The 23,223-nt window shown below is 43.6% G+C and overlaps 1 protein-coding gene across 2 annotated transcripts in view; it reads left to right on the top strand.

The window, feature by feature from the left end:
* The window catches only part of SYNPR (synaptoporin), a 179,893-nt gene that overhangs the window by 113,860 nt on the left and 42,810 nt on the right, over positions 1–23,223 (top strand). For both annotated transcript variants that reach the window (XM_075005306.1, XM_075005305.1), the window contains exon 3: positions 15,390–15,514. In XM_075005306.1, coding sequence (XP_074861407.1) covers positions 15,390–15,514 — 125 coding nt within the window. The remainder of the gene's footprint in view (positions 1–15,389; positions 15,515–23,223) is intronic.

The raw sequence follows: 23,223 nt of genomic DNA, 5'->3' as shown, positions 1-23,223 counted from the left end.
GGTGGGGCAAAGGGCAGAAGGGGTGTGGCCAAGGGCAGCTAGCCCTTAGCACTGCTCAGACCACAGCACTGGGCCTGGCCCCCACCTTTTTCAGGGCCACACACAGCACTGCTCAGACCCCGAGCTGCTGCTGAAGTGGCAGTGATGGCAGCCAGAGCTCCAGGCCTCTTTGAAATTCTAAGTCTGAGGGCATCTGCCTCCTTTGGTCTCCCCTGCCCAACTTCCTCCCTTGTTGGCAGGCCTGATAACTCCCTGCCTTCAAGAGCGGATGCCAGTTTATGCACAGAAATGGTGAATTTGGTGGATGGAACTCTGATGCCCTCATTTCTGCAAGTGCAGCTGCAGCAACCATGTCTTGGAAAGTGGCTTTTGTATGAGAAGAAGTTGATAGGGCATATAGAGAGTCTAATTCCACTCTGCAGTTTTAGCACTGTCCTTCTTGGCTGTTAACTTGTATCTTAATTACTCTATTTTCCATCCGGAGTTTCCAGAACTGTTCTTGGTTGATGTAGTCACAGTCTTAAGACAATAAGAGGAAAATAGTTTATTCCAGTCTCCATTTCCAGATAAGGTTTCTGAGTAATTAGGTAGTGTTCCTCCCGTTCCTTTCTTCCCAGCTTCCTGAACAATGCTTTATGCCTCTCCAACATCTACAACTTTCTGATAATTACAGATGTCATCTCCAGCTGAAATCCAAGGTATTTCGATTTATGCAAGAAAATGCGTGGACATACTTGGTTTTCGTTCAGCCCTCAGTGTTCTACTCACCAGCCGCAGTCATGATCTCTTACCCGTCTCTTGTACCTTTCATTCCAAAGCACCCAGGGAGTTTCACAAGCCATTGATTAAATTCTGCCATAATGTGAGATCTCTACAGACACCCCAGAAAACATGACACGTTAGAAGTAACTTGGATCACACGCAGCACAAGTCTGTCTCTCTAGTTTTACATTGCTATCTACAGATAGAAAAGATCTATTTAAAAAAAATGAAATACCATTTGCAGTTCTGGCTCCTGGAAAGGTCCAGGAGGTTTTGATTATCTAATGGCCTAGGAGATGGTCCCTCCCTTTGCATGTGCATTGGCTCATCCTAAGGCTAACATACATGCAGTAGGGTGATGCTACCCATTTAGAAGCCTTTTTCCCCTTGTGTGTCTTGGACATTTTGAAGATCTAGTGCCTGATACACGGCTTTTTCCCAAATAGTGCACATTAAATCCCTCATATTCTGCCTTCCCCCCAAAAACACGTATGAGAAACTCTTTTTTCTAATGGGAGTTGTGATTAATATTTTTATGCAAGGATATGTGCTTTTGTAACGTTTCCCATGGTGTCGTGTAAACTACACGGAAATGTATATTGCATTTGACAACGTCTTATTTGCATAAATATTATTTCATTTCACATAGCTGTGAACATGAAAGGAGCCCATGTGCATATAAATCCAACAGCCATTCATCAGAAGTAGCTGCAAATGTGCAAATATTGCTAGTTGGGGAGGTTGCAGTAAACCATCAGCTTTGGTCAGACAGAAGGTGCAATATTTCAGACAATCCTAACGCAGATTCCAGCAAGGTTACTTCTTTTTTTCTCTTTTGGGTCACTGGCCCATCACTAGCTCTTGGAAAAGTTCCCAGCTTACAGAATAATTTTACTTCGTCAAAGCGTCCCTACTCCTGATGTGCATAAAGACCTCAAGTATTTAGCAGGTAACTGCAAATCGACAACATTTAACCCTTTTTTCAAAAGAATGGAATACAAGGATGTGCTTGTAATGAGCACCTGGGAAGAACTGTAGTTTCTTTCCTGCTTCATGTGTTGGGGGGGAAAAATAGAACTTCATTCTTTGAACAGCTCAATTCCAACACTGTGCAATACCTCAGCATCGTTACCAAACTGAATCACTGTAGACAGGGTAGCTATCTCTGATACTCTGATATCTATCCAAAATGTGTGACAGTAGTTTGGGTTCTTTTGAAAGATTGTGTGCTGGTGTCTGGGGAGAAAGACACTAATGCAGGGAAAGAAGGAAGTAGAACACAATCTTACAACTTGTACAAGTCTTCAGAGAACCTGAGCACTTTATGTATGTTACAGAGAGGACTGTTTTGTGCTGATTTTATAATTTAACTTTGTTTTATGACAACCTTTGATTTCACTGAGATTCAGAAGATGTTCTTAGGCTGTGTTCTAAGTATGCCTTTATTGTCTACATATTAACTCCTCTATAGATCCTGCCACCTTATCGTTAGATTTGATTTTATGGTTGACCCATCAGATACAGAATGATGAAGTATATCTCATTAGCTTGCAGTACATTTTGAGTTTAATAGAAAAAGCAGTACAGCAAGTTCTGTCTGGCTGTCTGAAGGAACAATATTCTTTACCTCAAAGACTGGATATCTAATCTTCTAGTGTGCAATTGAATTTTATTCTATTAAAATATAATGAGAAAGGGCTAGTGTGCTGTTCTGTGGGGGAACTAAATGGTTTTTTTGGAATAATCAATGAACAATTATTATGAAAGTCGATTTTCTTCAAAGGAAAAGAGAAAATTCTCACCTTGAGACTAAAGTATAGTAAAGCTTAGACTATTGTGACAACTTTCCTCCTTTCGACCATCCCCAGTTTCAGTCCCACAATCCTTCCAGGAAGAACCATATCAATTTTTTTTTCCATTTTAAAATTTACAGTGGTAAAAGCTTCAGGGAGGGGCAGCATGGAGCTAGTTGGCTCCGAGACTGGATTGTACTTCCCTGCTCCTCAGGTGCATTCAGATCACAAAAAGGTCCCTAGTTTTCTCCTTTGCCTCACCGGGGATGTAATCTGCACCAGTTCTATATATCTGTGCTGACTCAGTAACACTCTGTTGAGGAAGGAAGGACTTAAGGCTTTACTATGGGAGAGGGATAGGAATAGCCCTGCAGAAATCATGCTGTCCCATGCACTTTATCCTGCAATATAGGGAGCCTGCACAGATGAATAAGTGAGCACATTTCTCCTCTCTGTGGGCATGAAGCATGATCTGCTACTTTTACCATTAGGGCCACTAGCAAAGATCATATATTGATCAGCAGAGTTTGCAGGTGGCAAGTTCTTGCATCCTTGTGGAGAACCTAGAAGCACAATGGGCAACCTAGGCTAGTGAGCGGGCTGCCTGAGCATCCCTTCTCCATCTCAGTGGGCTGAAAGAGGGTCGTGACCAAGACGGTCTCCCAGAACAGGGTAGTTTTGCTCTCTGTGCGTGCATGCCTAGAATTTGCAAGGTGTGCCAATAGAACTGTAACAGCGCTTTGACTGGACGTGGAGGGAGTGCGTGGCTCTCCCAGTCAATGTTGCGTGCAATCAGCACGCACCTCATTTCTCGTGCAACACCAGTATGGGAGAAAAAAAAAACTGTGTAGTTGGAAACTTGCAGAATCTGGCAACCCTGCCCATGGGCATAGTGAACAAAGTGTTACATGGGCTAACCATAAAACCGGATAGGTTGCACTTTTCCCACCACTGACCTAGAAGGAAGGACTCTGACAGGTTGCATATCTCTACTGCCCCCTTGTGGTAATGGGTTCTCCTAGGTATGTCCTCCAGCCAGGGAAAGGGCCACGGACACTTGGAGCTGGTGGGGTGGGTGAGTTCCAGCCCATCCAGACATATTCGTGGTCGCTCACTAAAAGCAGGACTGTAGCTGCAGTTGTGCAGACAGCAGCAAACAGTGGCACAAGCTAGCTGCCCCACGTATTATGCCTGTAGTCCAAGAAGGCTTCTACTCAGAAAATCTAGTCTGGTCACACTACTGTAGCTGCACTTTTACGTTCAGTGTGCTAGTTCAGTGAGAACTAGTGCCCGTACGGCTGTGGGAGCTGGGAAGCCCAACCCTAGCTCCCGGGCTGGCTGTAAGCCAGTTAGTACAGCTCCACGCGGTATGGAAATCAAGACACTGGCAGGGTTTTCTTGCCCTGCTTGGATCCTTGTGACCACTGAGCTGCTCCCTCACAAGTGGGGAACCACAGCTGGGGCTCAGGCCAGAGGGAAGAACCTGCAATGGGGTCAGCTCTTGGTGCATAAAAGGAGTTGAGTACAGGAGGAGTTTCACCAGATTAGCACCCAGGCCATGCTAATAGGTAGAGGAGACAATCCAGTCCAGCATGGCGTGAGTTCCAAATTTGACCTGGAGCTGGGTCTCACGAGAGCTGGAATTACCCTTACCTTGGAATTACAACTCCATTCTCATTCTCGCGATGACCACTTGAGCGTTCTGTAGCAGTGTAGCGGGGCCTCTCAGGATGCGTGAAATGTCTCTTGTAAGTGTGAGAATCCCAGTGTGTTTAAATGTACCTCGATGATGCATAACTGTGCTCATCCCACCCGAGTTAATGTGGGAGAACAAGGTACTGAGTCTACAAGAGATTGTTACTCTACAGAAAGTGCCTCTGTTCCAAAGCCACTGGCAAGATCCTCGAAAATGACTGACTTGCAGTGCCTTCTTTTCTGGATGCTCGATTTTCAGAGTCCGGGTGTCTCGTTCTTGGAAAGTTTGGCCTTTGACTTTAAACCTAACCTAACACATGTTCTGCGTTGGTTTAGTCTAGTATTTCTAATGCTGCTGGCTCGATAGAATGATCTCAGACATAGATGTCTCAGAGGGGTGGCCATGGTAGTCTGTGTCTGCAAAAACAGTGAGGAGTCCTATGGCACCTTGAGACTAACAGATTTATTGGAGCATAAGTTTTCATGGGTAAAAGTCTGCTTTGTCAGCTGTATCTGATGAGGTGGGTTTTTACCCAGGAAAGCTGATGCCCACAGAAATATAAGAATTGACTGATGGGATCCACTCGAGGGAGAGTTCCACCTCTGCTCTCCAGCAATGGCCAACAACAGCAGTGTCAGAGCAGGGTCTTTGAAACTCTGAAGTGGGCCATTATGAAATAAAAGAAGTGTTTTAAAATTGTGAATCCCTCATACTGCAAATTCCCACTAATTAGTCCTCCGTGATGGAGAGTTACTCAGACCAATGCTATCACCAAAATGGCAACGACTTGACCTGTATCATTGTTCAGAACACTGTTGTTTTTAGTTCAGAGATCACGTGCTAAATTCAGGCATTTCTTCGACAGTTCCTATAATGCTGTATTTCCCAGTAGGATAAAAATTATCTCAGCAATCGCTGTGGTTAGTGGTGAGCGGGAAGTAATTCTTACCATTCCTCCCCCTCCCGGCCCTAAAGAAATGCAATCATGTTAGCTAGCTCAAATTTATCAACCAGTCAAGTTTATATAATTAGGAATCCCAAAGTCAATAATCTGTTCATCTACCCTGCTTGTGGGATAAGTGATTCCAGGAAGCGCACATCTTGGATTGGCATGGGAAAAGTGCCAGCATTTTAAAAAAAGGAACAGGCAGAGATTTAGATCAGAAGACGCTATTTAATCTGTCACCAGTGACATTTTGGGATGTCAGTTCTGCTTTAAATATTTTGCCATATATTTAGTCATGGCTCTTGAACCTTCCCATTACTATTTTAAGTTGAGTTGCCTTCATATTTATGTTAAATAAATTATAATGTAGTGCTCACACTGTCATCTGCAAGCTGTATGGTAAGGCCAAGGGTTTCCAGTGCACAAAGGGCAACATTTTTAGTCATGTATTCATCTGACTTATTTTCATGTAGCCCTCTTGGCATTAATGGATAGAAGATGTCAAACACTAGAAAATTATATTAAAAAAAGCAATCCTGTAGCACCTTAAAGACTAACAATTTTACTTATTAGGTAATGAACTTTTATGGGTAAGACCCACTTCATCAGATTTGGAGCAAAAATAAGATGCTACGGGATGCTTGTTTTTTGTTTTTTGTTTTTAGCTTTTGTTTGTTTCTGTGAAGCTACAGATTAACATGGCTACCCCTCTGATTACAAAATTTGCACAACACTTTGCAATGTCTTCACTGTAGAGAATTAGAGCAAGGAAATATTCATCTGAGCATCATGCCAGAAGGTGTGTTTGTTATAAAACATTTTAAATAGATAAAAATTGCTAATTAAAAAGTGCACGTATTAAATATGTTGCTGTTAAAAATGGCTTGTGGTGCTTTGGAGGTGGGGAAAGGAATAATCTCTTGTAAGGTGTTTTTCAATTTTAGCTCCTTTAGCACTAATTCAATTTTAAAGGGCAGGCTTGTTAAGGTGTAGCTGCTCCAATATGATCAGTGTATGGTGAAGGGGGAGAGGACAGCACCTATTGTGTGTCATGACTGTTACGGTCTCTACTTTTCATTTATTTCAAACTCAGAAGAAGTAAGTAGCCATCAACATAGCCTGGTGTGGACCTCCTACAGGTCAGATGGGTGCCCACAGATAGTGGTCCATGAAGCCCTGGGGTTAGCAGAGCTCCTCCTAGTCAGAATCCACAGACTGACGTGTTCTGAAGGGCAGGCTTTGATTGACTGACGTGTATGGAACAAAGGGTGGTGTAAGAGTGTGAGAGGAAGGCCAGGCAGGGCAGGGGTTAAACAGAGCCTGTTGGCCCAATCAGCCCCACCTGTAGCCAGAGTCAGGCCTGGAGGAGTATAAAGGGAGGGAAAGCAGTCCAGTTAAGGGCTGAACAACCAAGAGACAGGAGCTGGCTCTGAGACAGCAGGACCTGAGCCAGAGCTGTCACCCAGTCTGCCGCCAGAGGGCAGAACCTCAGGACCCCCTCCCTGGGCACCCCTCTCCTGCCGGAGGGGAAACTGGATTCTCAGGGCCACACCTGAAACTTACCCGTTAGCCTCTTGGGTGGGGCTGAAGACCCACACCCCTGCCCCAGGCCCCGGCAAGGGGGCCTAGCCACTAGGCCACTCTGCCATCAGTGGGAACCCCTCACAAGTGGCCTATGCAAGTGCCACCTAACAAAGAAGGCACCCAATGAAGATGCCAGGGAGCCGTTGCTCTAGCTCAGGGGTCTCAGACTCAATTTACCTTAGGGCCAGGGCCAGTTCTCAGATCCTCCTAGTGGGCCATTTGTGTCAGTGAAGACTGTGTTCACAAAAACAATAATTGCTTGTATTTTTTATTTCAAATTTCTTACAAATAAAACCCCCCAAACAAACTATCATATGACTTTGTGCAATTCCTCACCTATCAGAGAGCTTTTAGCATTTGCCAGACTGGTTTCAAGCAGCTGTTCTGTTGTTGGGGGGAGGAGGAAGGTGGTTCATGAGTTTTGAACTCTTGGGTTTGGTAACAAGTTGATAGTGTCTCGCCCGGTGTCCAGGAGCCCAGGCAGAGACCAGGATCCTACAAAAGACATGAAACTGAGTCCTCACCATGGACCCCCCATGTCCTCACACGAGGGTGTCCCCCCTGCCACTAACATCTGTGCCCTCACGCTGGGATCCCACTTCCCTGTCCCTACCTCCATTAAGATCCACGCCTGCTACTCAGAGTAACCCAAGGTGAAACCCACTGGCCCAGCCCTGCTGGTTGCAGAAGTGCATCAGCGGAGGCAGACAGCTTGGCTTCCTGGACCAAGAGGCGCCCTCTGCACCTGGGACTTATCTGGGCACTGGGGATCTGGATGCTGCTGGAAGCCGTGTGCTTGGGTGGGTCCCTGCACCTCCCTTCCCCAGCCAGCAGCCATGTGGCCTTGATTAAATAACTTTTTCAAACTATTTTGTGGGCCAGATGGGATGAAGTGCTTAGGATGTAGGTGGCCCATGGGCTGGCAGTTTGAGACCCCCTGCTCTTGATGAAATTTAACATCCTTAAGGTTCAAATGTGAGAGGTGTTTTTGCTTTTCTGGGGTAGCAGGAAGGTGATGTAAGCCGGCAAAGCTGGATTCTGACCTTTGTACATGGGAGGAATTAGCGTGTATATAGATGCCTGCTTTGTTTTCATATTTACTGTGGGCAGGGATTCATCACTAGACATTGTACTTGATTGAGCTGATAAGACCAGTCAAATTTAGACCTGTGCACAGACCCTTGCATTAAAAAAAAAAAACAAAAAAAAACTGTGCACCAAGAGCCAGTGGTTTATAGAAATGCTCCATCAATTTTAAATGGCAGTTCGCTTTTTCAGAGGACGTTTTAGCTGCCATGTGCTCGACATCAGCCTTTTAACTTGACACGTCAGAAATTTTTATATCTTCTAATGGCTCAATGGAAAAAGAGCTGTATAATTCAGACAACCTTGGAGAAAACTCCTCCAAGGTCAAATGGAGTGTGGGGTAATCTATTCCACCAACCACTTCTTTAGACATGGGATGGTAGGATGGGGGGCACCTGGTAAGGAAATGCCAACATATGCTGCTGGGTCTTCAGAGCTCATTTTCAGTGTCTGCTCCCTCTTGCTGGGAATGAAATAGTGGAAATTCTGAACTTTCAGAAAGCGTAATTGGTTTGGGAATACAAATGTTGGCCTCCCTCAGTCAGACTCATAGCCAGCAAGGCCAGCAACCACCATGGGCCCTGGGGCAACCAGGGACTGAGAGGCATAGCCAAGGGCAGTCAGCCCTTAGCGCTGTCCAGATTGTGGTGGTGCACCCCACCCCCTCCTGCCTCACAGCAGCGCTACCCATACTTCAGAGGGGCCCAGCGCTCAAGCCACCACTGCTGCAAAAGTAGCAGCAGTGACAGCCAGAGCTCCAGGTCCCTCTGAAACGCCAGGCCCTGGGGCAACTCTCCCCCTACTCTGCCTATCGGCAGGACTTCTGTAACCATCAGGTGTCTGACATCGCGCTGGCAGTTTTTCTGAGTATTCTGTTGAAGATTTGGTCTGATCTCAGAATAGAAGAAACCCCTAAGTGCTTCCAATTGATCCAAGTAAATCAGCTATTGAGCCTTGGCCTCTCCTATGCTGGGCCTAATGTTACTGAGAGGCGTAAATGGTCTCTTGGAAGTCATGGCCTTTTTACCAAAGCAATTGGTAGGAAATGCATCTTTAAAAGATGGAGTAAAATGAGCTCAGGAAATGCATTATTCATTGCAGACTTTGCTAGGCACTGGGTGCTTGGAATGTGTAGTGTTGTAACACTTTACAGGTAAGGTGCACACCACTCGGAGAGTTTTACAGTGGTGTTTACGTAGCCGAAGGCCTCGGGTTGTGGAGCGGCGGGAGTGACAAAACAAATGGAGAGTCTTGTGAAAGAGAGGAATCACCACATTGTTGAACATCAGTGCTGTGCTGCTCTTCAGGTTAAGAGATTGGACTGGGACTTGAGGGGGGTCCAGATTCAATTGTAGCTCTGCTAAAGATTTGCTGCCTTGATGTTGGGCAAATCATTCAATCTTTCTGTGCCTCAGTTCTCCATCTGTGAAATGGGTATATTCTCTCTTTCTCTCTCCCTGCCCCCATCTGTTCAGGCACGTGTTGGACCTTTTGTCTGTTTCACTGAAGACCCCATTATTAAATATTTGCTCCTCATTTAGAAACTTACAGACTGTCATCAAGTCATTTAAAATTGGCTCCTTGAATTTAAATAGCATAGATGTATTCTATCTTACAATGCTTTAGCAAAACAGATACACTTCTGATGTGTACGTTTCTTTTTACTCCATGCCCTGTATACAGAGCAGCCCAGCTGTCACGGAAATGCAGGGGATGCTGCTGCTTATTCATAGCCGGGCTATATCTTCCTGCTATCCGTAGCTTCCTCTTTACTTACTGTGATCTGTTAATCTTTGTAGCATGGCATATCCACACGTTTGTGGCCTTTGAATCTACATGAATTAGGCCAGAATGCTGATCAGCTCCAATATTTCCCGTTCTCCTTAAAGATTTTTTTTTATGACTTTGCCTTCCAAATTAGAGTAGAATAATAAATCTCAAGTTCATTGCTATTCTGCGTGGAATTTAATTAGCTCCAACTGCAGAATAACTCATATTTACAGAGGGAAAAATTTTGAACCTCATTCATGACAAAGGCCCTTTATTTGAGTTAGGGTGGCCACATTTTCAGGATAACTATTTAACAAGCTAATGTGCGGCACAGCTCAGCTTTTACCTGCTTAGGTTTTTAGTTAGCCTGATATTTTAAAAAGTGATTTAATAAATGCTGTATTATTCCTCTCTATTACTGTTGTTCCTCATTCAGGACACAGTGGCAGTTAGAGGTCTATTTTAGGGTTCCATTTTCTAATGCAGTGTTTCCCAATTTTATTTGGCCAGGAAACCCTTTTAAACGCAAAAGAATTTTGCAGACCCCCTGATAATATGGAGCTGAAAAAGCAGACCACAGATGCGTAAGGATAACAATAAAGAAATGCTAAACAAGGTCATGAGATCAGCATTTAGTTTAATTGCACATATTTAAAAACAATAATCACATTTAATATGTACAAAAAATAAAGCTCAAAAACTAATATGCATTATATTGGCAGTTGTCAGTGCAACGAGTGGTTTCCCTTCTTGGCAAATTCTTTTTATATTTGGTTGAATACTGGAAAGTTGGATTCGCATATCTGGCATGGCATTCAGTCTATGTCTGTATTTCATTTTTGTTGCTGCGTAATTTGAAAGCCCAGTTTCACACAAATATGGGCTGGCGAAGGATAACAACTGACGAATTGCGCCTCTTGATAAAGCTGAATGTTCTTGACATAAGCCGCCCCAAAATGTAATCAGAGAAACTTCTTTAAATTTTTGCACTAATTGGCCATCTGAAGTGACGGTGGTATATAACAGGCGATTACACTGCTTACTGACTGCACGCAGGGCTGAGTACATCATCGTTCCTGCTCTCTGGCTAAGCTGACATTACACAGGGACACTTCTCATGGCAAACACAAATGAAAATTTCTTTTTAATAAAATTCATTAATGCTTAAATATTAATTATTTTTAATCATAAAATGTTACTGGAATGGAATTTTCTCGCAGAACCTTTATTTTCACTTCGCAGACCCCAGGGTTCCACAGAAGACCACTTGGAAACACTGGTCTAAGATGCTTTATAGACCCTGAACTGAGAAAAGACTCTTGCAGCCCCAAAACACTTACAGTCTTGTGTCAAGGCATGATGGGGGCAAGAGAACAGAAGAGTGGGAGATGGCAAGGTATTGGTGCAATACGCTAATGTTGTATAGTGAGCAGTACTTGTTCGTCATTAGCCTATCAGCCTGGTCAGCGGGGAGTGTTCTGTAGACATCGGAGCTGAGGTAAATTTCTAGACTCTGCCCAAATGAAAGTGAAATAATAATGATGATTCAAAATTAGTCTCTCATTTATGGTACTTATCTTAGTTTAGTATCGGAGTATCTTATCATCTTTTTAATGGTGTTATCTTCACAGCCCACCTGCAACTTAGGAAAGGGCTGTTGTCCCCCTTTTACAGTGGAGAGCCAAAAAGTAGATTTTAGTGATGCTCCCTGTGCCTGAAGCTGTAGGCAGAATGTCTCGCAGGGTTTTCAAAAGGGCCTAGGAGCCCAACTCTCACTGATTTAAAGCTTTTTGAGTAGAGTGTGTCTTTGTTTTGTGTCTAAGGCCAGGTCTCCCCTAGGGGAAAAAAATGAATTTAAGATACACAGCTCCACCTACAAAAATTGCGTAGCTGGAGTTGGTGTATATTAAATCAATTTTTGCTGTCCTCCCTACAGCAGGAGGTCAACAGGAGAAACTCTCCCGTCAACTTCCTTTATTCCTCACGACTGCAGCTCCATGATTGTTCGATATAGCGTGGTCCCACTCAGTATGCTAAATCAACCACCGCCACGTCGATCTTCCAGTAAGTATAGACGTGCCCTTGTGCAGTGCCGGGGACTTTGCCAGCACTTAACAAGTACTCAGTAAGACTGTGGGAACCGAGACTACACTGCATGCGAGCATTAGGGTGCCTGTGAATAAGTGTTCTGGGTTCCCCTCTGCGCACAAGCCACACAAGATAGGAGTCTGCTACAGGCCCAGCTAGGGAGCCTTGGCTCTTTTGTGCAAACTATAGCAGCTCACAGCTTTAGTTCTGGAAGCCCCTTGCTCAGTCTCTGCCATGATAATCAAGATGGAGGCCCTCACACTGGTGTGAGGAGACAGTATCTCATCCCCCTTTACACAGCGGTGCAGATGTTGAGACTCCATTCCAACCATAGTGATTGCAAATTGCCTGGCATGCCAGCTGATGCTGCTGGGGAATCTTGTGTTTGTTTTCAGTTTTAAAGGCTGTCTTTGTTCAGGGCTAAAATCACCAAGAACCGGGATTTCATGAGTTTAGGAAGTCATTTGTTGTTATTGCATCTTATAACGTTTTCTTTCCGCTCCCACCCATGGCTGATCAAAATCCCACTAGGATATAAGTAGGAGTGTGTTGTGAAGGCATTGTCGTGGGGAATCATGCCTTATTTATTTGTATTGGGATAGAGGCTAAGGACTACAATCAGGGCTGCCTTGTACTGTGCAAATAAACAATAAAAAGTCTCTGTCAGAGAACTCTCACTTGAGGAGTGCTAAGCCTTCAGCTTCATGCTAGATTTGTTGGGAGGTCAGGTCTGTTATGCTGGGCCCACAGCCAACTCATAACAGGGGCCACCCCATCCTATTCCATACAGGTAGACCATAAAAATGGCCTGCTGGATAAGACCAGTGGGCCACGCAGACCAGGATCCTGTCTTCAGTGCCGGATGCTGCAGAGGAAATGAACAGAGTAGAGCAAATATAGAGTGGCTGTTGTCCAGCCTGGGGTCTTGGGACACCCAAACCATCATGCGTCCCTGACCATATTGGCAAATAGCCATTGACTCCCCTATCCTGGCTGAAAACAGAGAGATTATAGAAATAACAGTTGATCAAACTCAAGTGCCCACAGTTTGGCTTGATTTTTTTTCTCCTGGTGATGGGCTTCTGGCCCTCTGAGCAGCTGCTTCCTTTAGACCAGCTCCTTCATAGAGTGTGCCCTTCCCTCCCTTTAATTGTACCTGTGGCTAGACAGTTTTGTCCCTCCCCTGCTGGAGGCCTGGTTCTACTTGAATTGGACTGACTCCATCCATGCAGGGACCCATGTGTCAAACACACAACTTTGGGAGATCCTGAGGGGTCAGGTTCCTGTCAGTCGTTTGGCAAGTCTGAAGTGGCTGCACAGGTCCGAGCAGGGCTGTCCAAAGTAAAAATGGAATCTAATGCTGTCTCCATGGTGATGAAGGTACTGAGTGAGCAGAAGTTTGCAGGTCATTAAGAACAAAAGAATGGCCAAACCGGTCAGACCAAGCCCTGCATCCCGTCTTCTGACAGCGGCCAATGCCAGATGCCCCGGAGGGAGTGAACAGTACAGGTAATCATAGAATTGATTCCTTTCCTGTCATCTGTTTCCAGCCTCTGACACAAAAGAGGCTGGGGATGCCACTGCTACCCATCCTGGCTGATAAGTATTGATAGATCTAACCTCCATGAATTTATCTAGTTCTTTTTTGAACCTTCATAAAGTCCTCCAGCAAGGACTTCCACAAGTTCCCTTGCAGTCTCCTCCTTAACCCACGCCTGGGTGCAATTGCTCATTTTCTGTTTATTTGATTGGGGCCCCAGTGCCCAACCTCTTTTTTCCTGATGCTGGAGTGACACAGCTGCCCTAGAATGGAGTAGCCTGGCTCAAGTGGGGAAAAGAGAGGAGGAAGCAAGGTCCACAGAGGGTTGCCAGGGAAATGGATCAGGATCCCCATCTCCCATCCCACTCCTAAGCATCTTAAGGCTCCTTCACTCCACTGATGCATTTGATTGCATGGAGTTGTTCTTACCACCGCATCACAAAGACCTGGGATCAGGCCCTCCATAGTTTCCCTGCCACTAAGCACAAACTATTGCTTCTGTGGGAAAAGGCTTGCAGCCAGTCTCTCCACAATGTGGACTTTGTTCATCTCCACTTGCTGTTCCTATTGTGTGAAGTGCTTCCTTCCCACACAGTACAAATGCAATGGTATGGCTTTTTTCTGCGTCACCTCCAACAAATCGCCTTGCACTAGCAAAAGGTTTTTCCATTCCAAATGCAGAAGAGCAGGCCAGGTGACCTGGCAACAAGTGGAAAAAATATATGGCTAATCCAACTCCCACTTTGGCTGTGATTGTGGATTGGTGGGGTAAAGGCACATTGCGGTGATTGACAGCACTTATTTGGCTGTTGTCCCTTGTATGGGGTTACGTAGCTCCTGGTTTTCTGTCCTGTTTCTGTGTCTTTAATGGAATAGTCATTCTTTAATTGGTCATCAAATTTATTTTTTTCCTATTACTGCCCACTGTGTTTTCAGTGCCTATGGATAAGTTTTGCTTTACTTGACGTGTGTGCTGTGCTTGTATTTATCCTTACTCACTGGCCTGTGATTTAATTGTGAAGATGTTCATGACATTATCTAGACAGCCAAATTCCACCCTTATTGATAATAGTGTCAATCTGGAGTAAGTCCATTAAAATGTGTGGAATTACTCCAGATTTACACTGGTGTGAGCCAGAACAAAATTTGGCCCTGTGTGTGTGTGCGCGCGTGTGTGTGTGTGTTTTTTAATAGAAGGGACAAATACAGAATCAAGTGTCTGACCCATGTAACATTTCATTTTTGCAAAGCATCTTAAATGGACAGTTGTGAAACCAATGCCAGCTTTGTCCTTCTGTGCTTAAAAGAGATGGAGCAAAAATGAAAAAATAACAGTGCCACCTCTCCTGTACACGTGCATCTTTAGGAACTAAAATGGAGTTGAACCTGGATTTGAACACCTGAACTTTTACCCATGTCTAGTCAGACTGCTGAACTTATTGTGTAACTTGCTTTGCTTTCCTGAGTACTGATATATTGCGTCTCCATACGTATCTAAGATTATCATAAAATCATAGAACACTAGAATTGGAAGGGACTTCAACAAGTCATCAAATCCAGTCCTCTGTCCTCCCTGATCATAATAATGATTCAGAAAACTAATAAATATTGTTAGTCTTTTATTCAAAGTTATATGTGGCTTCATTTAAAAACTGATGAAGCATAATGCAATCAAGTATTTTGCTTGTTGTGGCAATATATCTACATGACCCACGTGTCTGCCTTTGTATTAATTTCTCAGAATCCCTGTACTGGTTCCTATAAACGTTTTGCCATGATTTTACTTACAAGACTTAAAATGGTCCATTGTACTTTGTCATGCTTCATATGTTCCTCGTTGTAACTAAGACCTAAATTGTCTGGTTGTAATTTATGTTGATGTGAGCAAAAGACACTTATAATGATGCCTCCTACGGAAGGAATTCACTTCTCATTACTATTCAGAATAACCAGTCTGTTAGTATGAAAACCCAGCTTAAAGTGGTAACTGTTCTTGACCACTCAGCATTATTGGTAATCTGAGGGAGTTCCTTGTGCAGCGACCTCTGGCTCCCTCAAGAAAACTGCTAGATAGATTTGTTCTTGTCATTGAAGTAAAACAAAACTGTCATGGTTTTTTTTCAGCTTTTTGCAATCTTTGCGTTTGCAACATGCGGTGGTTATTCCGGAGGCCTGCGGCTCAGCGTGGACTGTGCAAACAAGTCAGAGAGCGACCTCAGCATTGACATAGCCTTTGCCTATCCTTTCAGGTAATCCATTTTGGTTTTTGGCAGTTCGTGTTCAGGGATGCAGCTCACCTGAGCCTGATGTCTATCCTGTTCTCATCGGTGGGAAGACTCTGATTGATTAGAATGGGCTGTGCGTCATACACTTGTTTCAGAAAGCTTTGGACAATGAGGGTAGCGTTTTCAGAAGTGCTTAGGTGATAGAAGCCTCAGTCCCATTTTCAAAAGCAACTTAAAAGCTTCAGACTCACTGAAAAAGTCTGGTGCACTTCAGCTCCTAAGAGCCAGATTTTCAAAGATATGTAGGTGACTGAATTCAATGTTCAGAAACAATTAAACAGGTTAATCTAATGGAGGTGAGTTGTCTATATGCCTCTTCAGGCATCTAAGTACATTTTAAAGTCTAGCACCAAGTCCCTTTTGAAAATGGGATTTAGACTCCTAAATCACTTAGATACTTTCAAAAATGTTACCTTAAATATAAGAGGAAGAACATGGGTGAGATCTTTTTAATGGACCAATTTCTATGGGTGGAAGAGATATGGACAAGCTTTCGAGCTACAGTGAGCAGAAGAGTGTGTGTCTGCCTTTGCCACCAATAGAAATGAGTACAGTTGAATGGTTATCTCACCAACCTTCTTTCTCTCACAGCCTGGGAGCAGCACACCTACTGTAACACTGTGAACTCTAAACAGAACAAAGACAGGTGGGGCAAAAAACAAAAAAGTTAGCATTGAAAAATGCACTTGCTGTTACAGATTCTAATTCTGTACAACACGGAGTGAAAGTGACACTTTTGGAAGCTGCACTGCCTTTCTATACAACTGTTCAGTGCAAGAAATATTTAACTAATAAAAGAACAAAGAATAATGTGTAACTCAGGGTCAAGGTGTATTTAATTTGAGATGATCTGAAATTTTTATATTGATTCTAGAAATGACAGGCTTTTGCTTATGATTTCATTATGCATAGACCAGAAATAATATGGTCACTGTTATAGCACTAACTGAAATATGACCTCTCCTATGTAAATTGCTGGTGAGTTTTCCATTTGATGTTAATTTATAGGATATTTATATTACTCCAAAGAGTCATATTTCCTTTATACAAATGGGTTTTTTTAGTTTGTTATTCTGCACAGTCTTTATCTGGTTTTTAGTATGCATGAGATGGACTCTGCAAATTGAGTTGTGTGAATTATAATGTGATTCTCCTTCAGACAGATTTCACAGCATTTATTAAAGAAGTAACTGTAGTAACTGTAATAAAGAGCTTTTAATTTAAATGATCATAAAATATTATGTTATGTAAAAAGTTGTTAAAGCTAAATGGTGATTAATTTAACGATTGGCATTATAAGAGGTGTTCAGAGTATTGGTGTGGGAAGAAAACAGCCAGGTATGATCTATTATTATTCCATCTTAGGAAATGGCAGTTAATTTGAAAATAACTACAGAGTAATGGCACCTATCTAACAGACATGAAGGACAACTTGTCAATAAAATGCCACAGAATTTAACAGAATTACTTAAATTATAGGACTTACAAGTGTATATAATTCCATATCCAAAGGGAGACATAGTTTATCAAAGGAGAATCATAGGACAAATACTGAAGATACTCAAAGCGTTTTTGCAAATCTGACGCTTGTGTGCAAATATCAAGTTATTTGCACGCATTAATTAGGTACTCAGAAACACAGGCATATACAGTCTCATCTGTTAACTTTGAAAATCTGCCCTGTGCTTCCATGGAAGGTCACTTATGTTATACTTAACTAGTCTTTCCTATTGTGACTGTTATTCCCAAGTGTTTCCTTCCTCCTTCTCTTTAATGTTCATGTCAAGCAATAAGATAAGGTGTAATTGTACAGGCTGTCAAGATGGCTAATGCAACTCCGGAGCAATGAAGAGATCTGCTTTTTGAGCTCTCATTTATTTTTGTAGCTCTTTCTTCCCTTCTCTTGCAATCTCTGATGTTGCGGTTTCATCTGCTCAGGCAGAACTCTGACCACTAACTTCTATGGTACTTAAGAGGGGTCCATGCACACCCATCTTATTTCAGGATTCCTAACCTACACCCCAAAGAAGATGGGGTTTAGGCATGTAACATGAATTTTCCTCCATGAGTCCATGACTGAGTAAGTCTCTGTTCACACGGCATATTTTATCAAGCTGCCTTCTGACTGCTGATCATTGGCTGACAACTGGAGGAGGTGTGGGTGAAAGTCAGAAATGAGAGATGCCACATGGAATCTGTGATTGTAGCTTCATGGCTGTCAGCTACAGCATTGAAGGATTTGAATAAGGGAGAGCTGTATTTTACAGTAAAAAAGTACTTTAACTCAAAGCAATAGAAGCATGCAGAGGTTTCAGCAGATGCTTTCCTTTGCATTGCTATGGGCACTGCAGGATTTCTCATTCTTTTTCTAAGAAGTTGCAGCAACCTGCCCTAGGCTGTTGCATGTTTAATTGGTAAATGTGGTTGGCTTCTCACAAACAAACAAAAATTGAGACTCATTGCCTAAGAAAGGCAAGCAGGGTTTAACTTTGCAAGCATCAGCTGGCTAAGCTTCTCATTGGAAAAGAGGAAATTTCAAAGTAAGCAATGTGACAGGTTTTGCAAATGTATTAAAGTGGTCTGCAGTTGATCAGCGGATAACATTTTCAAGTGTCAAAGTGGTTTAGGAGTATGTCAGATTTTCATAAGTGACTTCTGCACGAAGCATGTTGCACTGAGCAAAATACCTAGATGTCTGAGGAGCCTAAATTTAATTTTCTTCCGGGATTTAGGCACATAGCAGCCAAAATCTCATTGTCATTTGATGGGATTTCAAATAAGTGCCTAAACCACTTTTGGAAATGAGATTGTCTCCTAAATCCACTGGTGTTACAGTGCTTAGTGCAGCAAGGTCTAAATATTCAGATAACCAGCTACTGGGATGTTCAAAACCATCTACCAGGTGCCTAGGTGCTTCTGTAGAAGTTGAAATACCTTTTTAAAGTCTGGCCGTACCGCCCTTTGGAAAAGATTTTTGCTCTTAAGTCACTTAGAGGCTTTTGAAAATGTTACCCAGCATGCTCACACTGGCGCAGGTCTGGAAGATTTTCAGAGATGCAAACAAGAGTTGGTTACCCAATGCCACTGGAAGCTGTGTCTCTAACTGCCCTTTCAATCTCTGAACTGCTGGCCTCCCTGGAGCAGGAAGCTTCAGAGTAAGTATGGAACCCAGGCAGAATTCTTGCAAATTCAGGACCCATCATCTGGGGATGAGCTCAGTTCAGGTCTGATGCCCTCTTCTGATGTCATCTAAAATGAAGCATCCTCCTCCTTGACCCTTCCTTCCAGCCAGGTCAATGTAGCCTGCCACTTCCAGGGATTCATAGTCTAACTGGATTAGCCATCTGCATGCCATTCCAGTCTTCTGCTCTTGGGCTACTTTCCCAGAAGCTGGTAGGAGAACCTGAGCCAGCTTGCTGCTCGGTTCCAGCCTAAGGAGCTTATATCCAGCAGCGATCTTGTTCCCAGACACTGTCACTCCCTCCATAGACTAGTTTCTGTTCCCTTTGCTTTCTTCTATCCACCTCCCAGTTTGCTGGCCAAAATCCTTCCATCCAGGGGTAACAGAAGACTATGTTCTTCTTCGACTTCTTGCCAGATTCTGTAGCTGCAAGCATGTTTGTAGTTACACAACAAATCATGGATCCTGTCAGTGCACAGTTAAGAAGTTGTTTAGCAAGTCATTGATTTCTCTTCGCCATGTTATGTGTTACAAGAAGACTAATTTGTTGGAGTGTAATTTTCAAACCTGGACATGAAATATAGCAACTTCTGTAACAGTGCATCTACTTTGCACACAAATCATTCTCAGAGGCTCCAATCTGTGCAATTCAAGAAATTTAAAACCTCATTTCTGAACAATTATTTGCATATAATGCCATATTACAAGGGACAATAATACGGTGTAATTATAAGTAGCAGGAAGTATTCCTCTCTGTACCAGTTCTTATCATGTTGACTTCCCTATCAGGACCTTTTCCCTGATATTTGCAAACCACCTGCTCTGAATTATTTCTGCTAACCAGTGGATTATCGTTCTGGTTTTGGTTTACTCAGTCATCTTGGTACCAGGGAGCACTAGTTCTCTGCAGCTAAGAACCAATGAGGCTGCCATATTTAATCCCATTTTCACATTATTCTTTGCGATTCCGACTACCTTTTGTAATGCATTTTGCTGGTTTCCCATGTCACTTTGAAATCCGGTGGGTGAAAAATAAGGCCTGGTAGGCAGATATTTATTACAAATATTCATGGCTTTACAGTGCATTTGATATATGTACAGATGAAGCCCTTTCAAATTTGCTACACCTACTGTCAGCAACATAATGTATTTCTGAATTATTACCTTTATGCTAAAAACTGTTACTTCATAATTGTTCACATAACAAAGTGTATTTAATGTGTTTATCTTGCAAGGGGCCAAGATTCATTGACATAATCAGCTGCTGTATATTGTACTAAAATGGCATTATCTCATATCTCAGCCAATCAGAGGACGGGGATGCTCTGGTTTAATAACCGACCACAGCAGTATGATTATCTCTCATTTATGCAAATCCCGGCAATGTGGCTGACAGGGAACTGACCTGAATAAGGACTGCGGTTAGAGCTCGGTAAACATAACAATATGCAGTTCTCTGTGGTCTGGCTGGCTGGCTGGCTAAGAGTCATTAGCCAATCAGAGTGCAGAAATGTGCATAATACCTGCATGGCTGTTTCATGCAAAATGTTTGATTACTAGACCATAATTCCACAGTTGTATTTGCACAACAAATATGTCTGTGTCTCCTTCCCACTGCCCTGTCTGCTCAGTTCTGACACCCACCTTTGCTCCTCTCAGCATCACCCCATCTGCTGCTCTCAGGAGGAAGCTGCTGCTCCGTGGGCTAATTCTTTTGTAATTTAGGTCCTGTTATTTGACAAGCTCTGCAGCCCCCAGTATTAGCTGCACGGATAGAGGAAGAGTCTTTTACCCTTTCCTAGTCAGCATTTAAAATAACACTTTGACTAGGAAAAAAAGACACTCTTTATGAGAAGGTACAAGGGAGTATGATGTGTTATGTAATGGAACATATTGCATCTGCTGGTTGTGAGATTGGTGTGTAAGGAGCAGGAGGATACAGTTCAGTCTGATAACTTAAAGATATTGCCTGGTAACCCACAAACTGGATATTTGTATTCAGCTATTGAATTGGAGGGACCCAACCCAGGGCATCCTCCAGCTAAGCATTGTATAGAAATTTAATTTTGCCCCTGTAGTCGTGCTATAGATTCAGTCCTGCAAGGTGATGGGAATGCTGGTGTAACAGAGGGCTGCTTAAATATCAACACATGAATTGTTGTCTTAGTGTGAGCACAATGTTGCCTCAGGTGGCCATGGGATCAGGATCTCTCACCAGATTTGCTCCACTGGTTGGATCATTAACTTCCCTGGACTGGGCCAGGCACTCTCAAGAGCTGTGACGTGAGCTCTAGTCCATGTAGTCAGTGCGGAAGTTCCGCCTCTGCATGAGTGCTTGCAAGGTTGGGCCATGTTTAACGGAGAGGTAGAGATCTTGATTGTCACCTGGCTGCTGCAGAAGGCCTGGGAAGCTGATGAAAAGGGAACGTGATGTTTGTGCGTCACAGCAGTGAACAAAACAGGCATTAACTTTTGTCGTCACGCTTCAGTGTCTTTCCAATGAAATATTCAGAGCCTCCCCAAACACCCCTGTGTCAGTGAATGAAGTCAGAGAACAGAAAGCTGTGTCTGACTGGACTTTTCCATTCCTTCTCTCTGAGCCTCTCATTCAAGTAAACATTCCCTGCTAATTGCCCTTTAAAGTTTGCATGTTGCCAGCACATAAAAGCTGGACAGGTGTTTCTGTTGAACCCAGACCTGAGTGCCAGATCAGAAGCCACATATGATTATTAGGGGAACAGTGGGCTAACCCGATGCACTTTTAAACAATCTTTTTTTCAAAAAGCCTGCTGCTAATTAGCCTGTTTTTGTCCCAAAATGAACCATTTTTTAGGGTTCTCTTCCAGGGGTTGCTACTAATTCTTTCCATTTATGGGCAAAATAAATTTTATTATGTGCACTGAGACTTGAAGATTTGCACCACCAGTAGAAATACATGCTGCCCATTGTGGGTGGCTGTGGGGGGGCAACGGAGGAAGTTCCCCCAGACCCCTTTGCAGAGCTGCGGCTGCGAAGAAGTATGCAGGGGCAGTGCTGCAATCTGGGCAACACTGAGAGCTGACGTGCCCTTGGCTCCAGCCCTTCCACTGCTGGCCCTGCCCTTCTGGGGCCTGGAGCTGTGTCTTCCCCCTCCGCCCAACTGGCTCTGGAGCCCACAACCACTATCAGCACCACTGCTTGTGGCCACTCTGCTAACCATCTGGGCAGCACCTGAATCTGTCCTGAACGGCCACCCAAGCACTCAGCTCACAGGGAACACCATTCTCTTCTTCCAAATCAATTCCCTCTTACAAGAGGTGATGGTTTTTTCCCTTATCTTTTCGTGGTTTGTTTTAGACGTTCACCAGAAAGCAGTGTTTTAGTCCAACTTGGGCATTTTACTGACCTTTCCAATTTGACAGATTGTCGGAGGATCATTTGGTCTGCTAATCTGTTAGCGCCTAGAAAACACGCCCAAAAGTTTTGATGCATTTGACCTACGAAATTATCATGCTTAAAATTAAGAGCGGTCTCTCCTTGCATGGAATGATTTCTGGGGGTGTGGTCGTGGCCAGCGAGAGAATAATTTTCCCTTCAGAATCTCCTCACTTGGTGCCAGGTTACAAGAGGAATAAGATGGATGAGGTAATAGCTTTTGTTCGCCCAACTTCTGTTGGCCCTTTGAAGAGCTCTGAGGAGCTAAAACTCATCTGTCACCTGCAGAAGCTGGTCCGATAAAAGATGTTATCTTGCCCACCTTGTCTGTTCAGTTTAGAGCCATGACAAGTGAATGGAACAAGTGCAGAGCCTTTCTCCAGAGACTGCAGATCTGTCAGGTGAGGTGAGGTCACACCTGACAATTCTCAGCTCTGTGAGACAAGTCTTGGAAAAATATTCAGACCTGTATCTATTTTTTTTTTTATTACCAAAGCCCATAGGAGCCATAATCATAGATCAGAACCTCATTGTGCTGGGCCCTGTGCAGTCACAACAAAGGGACTGTCTGTACCCCAAAAAGTTTCCAGTCCCAAGTGGAAGCTTGCACGTTCTGTTAATAAGATGTTATGTCTTTAATGGAGTGGAGTTATTCATTGCATAGAACTAGCTTGGGCCGGAGGGTATTAAGGAATAAATTGCTCTCATTGTTTCAGCTCGCTGCTTAGGATATGATGCACTCTGCCTATCAGGAAACTCCACTTAATGAAGCCATTTTCCAGACTATCCCTAATGTCAACTGGGGATGGCTCTGGGCCAAATTTCAGAGCAATCAATGTCTGATTCATCTTCAGTCTGCTTTTTTTTAACCAGCCACTGCAGTCCAGCCCCAGTTATATTCCTGACAGGACAATGCCATTCTAGGAAGCCAGCTGGGGCTCTTGCATCTCAAACAAGAGCTGAGTGTGTAATAGAGACACCGCTGGTGTGGCACACTCTGGAATATTCCCTTTGAATCACAGTGAGCTCCCAGGTTTGTCTTCTGTTCCCTGAAGAAGCTCTTGCACGGTATTTCATT

This window comes from Carettochelys insculpta, chromosome 11, assembly GCF_033958435.1.
Source record: "Carettochelys insculpta isolate YL-2023 chromosome 11, ASM3395843v1, whole genome shotgun sequence".
In the NCBI taxonomy this organism is placed as follows: domain Eukaryota; kingdom Metazoa; phylum Chordata; order Testudines; family Carettochelyidae; genus Carettochelys; species Carettochelys insculpta.
The sequence above is the reverse complement of the archived record's forward strand: the minus strand, read 5'-3'. Positions and strand labels throughout refer to the sequence as shown.